The sequence below is a fragment of the Gracilinanus agilis genome, chromosome 6 (assembly GCF_016433145.1).
Source record: "Gracilinanus agilis isolate LMUSP501 chromosome 6, AgileGrace, whole genome shotgun sequence".
In the NCBI taxonomy this organism is placed as follows: Eukaryota; Metazoa; Chordata; class Mammalia; order Didelphimorphia; family Didelphidae; genus Gracilinanus; species Gracilinanus agilis.
The window spans coordinates 76,503,366-76,509,365 of record NC_058135.1 but is presented as its reverse complement, the minus strand read 5'-3'; the positions used below and the strand labels follow the sequence as shown (position 1 = coordinate 76,509,365).

The 6,000-nt window shown below is 41.2% G+C and overlaps 1 protein-coding gene across 1 annotated transcript in view; it reads right to left on the bottom strand.

The window, feature by feature from the left end:
- Positions 1-359: 359 nt before the first annotated feature.
- LOC123252280 (calcium/calmodulin-dependent protein kinase type II subunit delta) overlaps positions 360-6,000 on the bottom strand; it is a 366,372-nt gene continuing 360,731 nt past the window's right edge. Inside the window, exons 13-14 of the mRNA XM_044681659.1 lie at positions 5,570-5,798; positions 360-2,151 (exon numbers count right to left, since the gene is read on the bottom strand). Coding sequence (XP_044537594.1) covers positions 2,148-2,151; positions 5,570-5,798 — 233 coding nt within the window. The 3' untranslated portion in view covers positions 360-2,147. The remainder of the gene's footprint in view (positions 2,152-5,569; positions 5,799-6,000) is intronic.

Here is a 6,000-nt window from a genome sequence, read left to right as displayed (position 1 = left end):
CATAACTCTTTACTAAGAAATAAAGATGGACAGGCACATTGTCAGCAGAAATCACAAATTTATTAATTCTTAAATATATCAATCAGTCATTTACCATTATGGCAAGAAATATATACAGTGTCCCATGGTAAACTGCAGTGTTTCAAAATAACAGGAGATACCGATATAATTTGATTGTGGTGGAGAGAACGAATTACAATTTCTTCACACGTGGGTGTGGAAGATAGACTTCAGCTACAGTAACATTTCAACACCACATGCTATGTTTAAGGGTTAAAAAAACAACAACAAATAAACCCACCACTCTACACATGTTTAAAAATACACTGATGCTAATTTACAGCCGCTTCACAAAAAAATGTGATAGAAATTTAAAATGGAGGAAACAAAAGAGGCCATTACTTTTTTCACAGATCTCATTGGCAGATTAACATGGCTCAATACATTTACTGTATATATGTATTTTAAATATATATCATTTAAAATCATGTAATAATGATCAGAAAAGCTTCAATCCAGCTACCACACATCCACTAGGTACAACATCTAAGGGCGTAAAGGATGATTGTTTGGATTAGTAACCAACACAGAAAGGGGAAATGATACAAATTAGGAAGTCTTCCTTTTCAGGTTTAAAACAGATTTCAGAGGCTTGTGAATTGCTAAAAAAAAAAAGACAACAATGGACATAGCATGCACTATATAGCATCACAGGAAAGGGGGAAAGCTTTGCAGGAAGGGGACAAAGAAGGAAACACAAGGAGCAATACTCTGGCTCCCTCCCCAATCCACTTTCAACCCCCCCTGAAAATTGAGGCATTTCCCTTTTTTTTTTTTTTAGGTTGAAATACTGTTTTCAGAAACTACAATGGAGGAGAGAAGATGGAGGAGGTCAAATTGCAAAGAACAGGCTATAAGATGTCTATCAACACGGAAAAGATTTCCCTGCTTATTTTATAGAAAAATAACTAGTGATGCTGGAGTAGGCGGAGTCCCTGCCATTCACTCCTAGGGGGGTGCAAAGGGAGCCCATGTGCACACATAGTGATTGTGCTAAACTCTTAGAGGTCCTGATATGACTGCCATGATTATCCAGAAGAGTAAGAAATTAAGCCACTCAAATAGGATGGATATCTTTTCATTTTCAGCTCTTTAAAAGTCTACACATCTTTTCTTTTTTTCCCCTACAAGATTTAGAATACCTTAGCCCAATCTAGAGTATAATCAACAGTTTTTTAAAAAATCTAGGATTCTCTTGAATAAAATTCTGTACACCCTGAAAGTGCTCCAAAGCTCTCTGCTTTACCTTTTCCCCCTAAGTCCCTATTATTCCTTCTCCTTGGGTTGCCTTTAGCCCTTTTCTCACTAACTATAAATACTTAGCCCAAAGGAGAAGAGATTGGAGAGTCAAGACTTGAGGAAGAAGCAACAGACACAGCTGATTCGCCAGAAGGGGGGGAGCATATCCTAGGGAGATCAAGCCAGTGAGTGATGTGAGTTTTTCCAGTTTACACAGCTTGATCGAACACTAAGATGGCTTGGGCTGATACCCAGCCAGCACATTTTTGTTTCCACATTCATCACTGATTTCATCCACATAGCTGTCACAATCCAGTTGCTCTACAGTAACAAAGCCACCAACAAAAATACCAATCATTTCAACTATAACCACAAAGAAAAATAAAGAATTTTTTTTGCCTTTGATTTCTTTTTTTTTAACAAACTGAAACAGATATAGCGTAGACTTTGTTTTTGATGATTTTTTAAAAATAAACTATCATTTAGAGAACAATAGCTCTGAAGGCTGTTAAAACTTGGCATGAACAGAAAAATGATGCTTGCTCAATGCTTGGTTTGTGTGGATGGTTGTGGTATTTTATCTCTCTCCCCCTTCCCCGTACCCCCACAACCCCTTGTTTGCTGACACTAGTTTTAATTTACCCAAAACATCCCCTCTGATAGGGTGCAAACAAAACAGAAAGATGGACTCTATGACAAAATGATGCATTACAAATGCATTGTTACAGGAAGGACCATCACAGCTTCATGCATTTGGAAACATGCATGAAGAAGAGGACAGGCCCGCCCGGGTGGTTACCATCCAGGTGCCTTGAAAACAGAGAATGCAGAAGTGGCACTGTTGAGTTTTAGCTGAAAGGAGAAAGGGGGGAAAAACAAATTATATTTTTGCTTATCAAAATCCTGTCACTTACTGTGCCACAGAGGAGACTAGGGCATTTAACTTTGACTATAGGAGATAACGGACTGGAAGTACAGTTTGGGGGGGGGGGGAGGCAAGAGTCTATGGACCTCAAGCCAAGGAAAATTGACAATTTGAATAGAGAGGATATTACATGAAGAAATCAGGTGTGATAATCTATCATTCCACTCAGAAGGAACTGAGCTATGAAGCTGATGGAAACTGGAGTTCTCAGTCACTGTACACCAGGCGAAGTAGTTTGTTTTCTCTTTTTTTAGAGAAGGAAGGCATTTCCTCACTCAAATAAGTGACTATTGTAGGGGGACATCTCACATATGTGTAACAGATGCCATGGCCAAGGTCTACCTGCAATTCCTCCAAGAAAGTCTTGGGCAAATACCTTTCTCTGATTACTGAGGAAGCAATTTGACATGAAATACCAAAATAATATTCTCAAGGTGGGGAAAACAAAGTCATACGAGGGCTTCCTTCTCATGCTGCATCAGGGCCATTTTTTCCCCTAAAAAGGTCATTTCAATAAGGCATGGGACAGTGATGGACCCAGCAACAGAACACCCTGTGAAAATATGGCAAGTCTACATTTCAAAAGCAAATCAGTCTAACAGAAATTAATAGCACCAGCAAGAATTTAAGATTAGAAACTCTCTACTTTCCTCCTGGATCACCCTGTCTATGTACAACCACAAAGCATTTTTAATCTCAGCCTGGCTTATGCCTATCCTCACTAGGCTTCCCCTTTGAATGATGAACTCAGGTAAAGAAGCTATTTTTAAAAATTAGGCAAAGCAATGGAAAATGAGGAAGTGAAATGAATGAAAGAGGATATAGAATGGCAGCTCCCTGAGGTCAGAGAATTTCCATTTTATTTGTTTGTTTTCATAATTCCTGGTGCCTAGCATAGTTCATGGTAAGAAGGAATCAAAATACATAATGATGATTAGGTTGATTAGCAGAATATTAAGAAATAAAATTAATATATTTTGACACCTAATCTATATTTTTTTGGATGGTCTGTTGCTTACTATTAGTCTCACCACTGTGTCCCTTTACTAACACAGATAATTGAGAATTGTCTAATTATGACCCAGAACAGAAATTTCAATTGCGCCATTACGGGTAGCTCTAAAATGACTGTGATCCAAGGTTAACTTGGAGGAAAGTTCCTTCTTACTGTCTCATTACCATTAGAGTAAATGTCTCTACAAGGAGTGCCAGACACTCCTTCTAAGAACTCAGGGAGAATTGCCATGTGTTGTGGTATTTCTGAAAGACCATGTATGTCCTTCTTTGGAAACAATGAAGGATAAAATATTTTCACTGGAGAATAACACATAGAGTCGTAGGGGACATTCGAGGTCACCGGGTCCGATCCCATTTTATGGATGAGAAAGCAAGCAGACCGAGAGGAATTATTTGCCCAAGCTCACACACAGGGCTGAGTCAAACACTGGTCTCCTGACTCCAGATCCAGTCATCTCTGCACGACAACAACTTAGTCAGAGTGTAGCTGGCAGTCGTCGGCTCCGATCACACTGTATCAGGAGCAGATAAGTCCTTGGACCCAGGGGAACAGAACCACCGGGCCTCAGCAGCTCATTCCAAAGAGGTGCTTCCTGAGACATTTTCCCTCCCATCTTAAATACAAGATCACCCTTTTAGGGGCCTGTCTTATGTCATATGGCATTAAATGGAACCTTTCAAAAATATTCTCTTATGTAAAGTTTACTTTCACCCCTTGGACAGTAGGGAATGTCTACTTTTTTTAACTCTGGCAGGCCTCTCAGACTCACTGATGATTGATAAATCTTTTATCTGCAGGAAGGCTCTCCGGGAGACGATTGCAGTTTGGCAGTAAGGTATATTGAGAGATGCTCTCTGGGATTCTACGTAGGATAACAAGGGATGGGCGACTGGGAATAGTCCGTCTGCCACCTCCTCTCTACTCAGAGACTAATACATTGTGGACACAGCTTGCCCTTGTTCCGACTGTCCAATACACCAAGCCTGAGTTCCTCTATCTGCTTTTCAAGGCCTTCCAAAATGTGGCCCCACAGTAATCATCCAATCTCATTTCCGCCTCTGCTCTGGGCTTGCCAGGCCAGGTTTCTGCCAACTTGACATTACATTACAGCCATTAAAACCTTGAATCATGATGTTACTTCTCAAGGCTAAAACGCTTCACTTATCCCTTGTTCCACCCACTCTCTATTTTCAGACTGTATCCATCCTTCAAGGTCCAGTTCAAGTCCCAAGAAACTTTCTCTGAGGACTTTCACTTCTTTGGTAATTTCTTGCCTCATTTTACTTAATTATCTTTTGGTGTGTGCCAAACCCCTGAGAGCAGAAAACTTTGCCCCTATGCCTCCTAAATACCCATGGCATATATTATAGTACTGGATACATGTACAGGTTAATAGATCTTTGAGATACTCTGGTCTGAATGGTTTTCACCATTTCACAGAGGAAAAAAAGGGATCTGTGAAGGATGTATGAATTGTAACTGGCAGAATATGTAGTTGAACCTCAGTTCTCTGATTCCAAATCTACTGTTCCTTTGTTCCTTGCTTGCTTGCTTCCTTCCTCCCTTCCTTTTCTCTCTCTCTCTCTCTCTCTCTCTCTCTCTCTCTCTCTTCCTTCTTACCTTCCTTCCCTCCCTCCTTCCCTTCCTGCCCTTCTTCCCTCCATTTCTCCTTTTCTCTCTCCCTTTCTTTGTTTCTCTGTCTCTGTCTCTCTTTCTCTCCACCCTCCTCCAGATATTGATTAAACCTGGAATTTGGAGAAGTAGTGTACAGAGAGCTGAACATGGAAAAACCTCACTTTCCTATAATTGGTCACATTAAAGCTTGATTTCCAGGACTTCCCCCCCCCCCCCAATTTTAATTAGCTGGCAGTAAAGTCCCAGCTCCCACCTTACTCCAGGAGTTCCATTTGTGCTGGGCTACAAACTGACCTCTTTGTTTCCAGTGTGGTCATTAAAGAGACTCCTCTCTGGCCCTTCCTTCCACACTCCAAATTTCTATGCCAGCTATGAGAGCAGAGGAGGGGAATAACTTGGCTAATTATTTTGTGCTTTCAGTCTGCTGGGACAGTGTCAAGGTCCGAGAGGTCCTAGGCTACTGTAATTCAGTGTTTCTGGACCAAGTTTCAGTCCATTAATGACTTGGTCAGAGAGAGTTTTGCAGGGGGCTGTGAGATCCTTTATGTTTCCAGGCATTATATAAAAAACAAAAACAAAAAAAACCCGCCACCAGCATTATATAATACATGCCATGCTATAAACAATGGAAGATTATAGAGAGCTGACCATGGGCATATTATCAGAGAAGTTGACGGCCTGGAAATATTTACTTGATGGGTACTGTTGGTGAACCCGAGCGGTGAAAATGAACGTTTTGCCACTTCCCGTCGCGGCGGTGCCAGACCCGGGTCTCTTCCGACTGCATAGTCTTTGGCATTCCGCTGCCATCCATGTACTGCGTGAGCCGGATGTATGCTATGCAGGCTGCATCGTCGCCTACCAGGTGGACGTGGGGGTTCAGGATGATGGTGTGGATCGGTTTATTGCTTTTGGACAAAGCTAGAAGGGAACAAAAGGAAAAGCCCACAACAAAGATCAGTAATGGGGGGGTCACCTCGGCTGCGGTCACTCCATGGAATCAACATGACGATATCGCAACTATGGGAAGATCTTTTTGGGATTCCATAAATTAACCCCTGAATTTGTAAAGTAAGCTGTCAATCTCTCTTGGAGAGATCACTTTTATGAACTTCTACTTTAA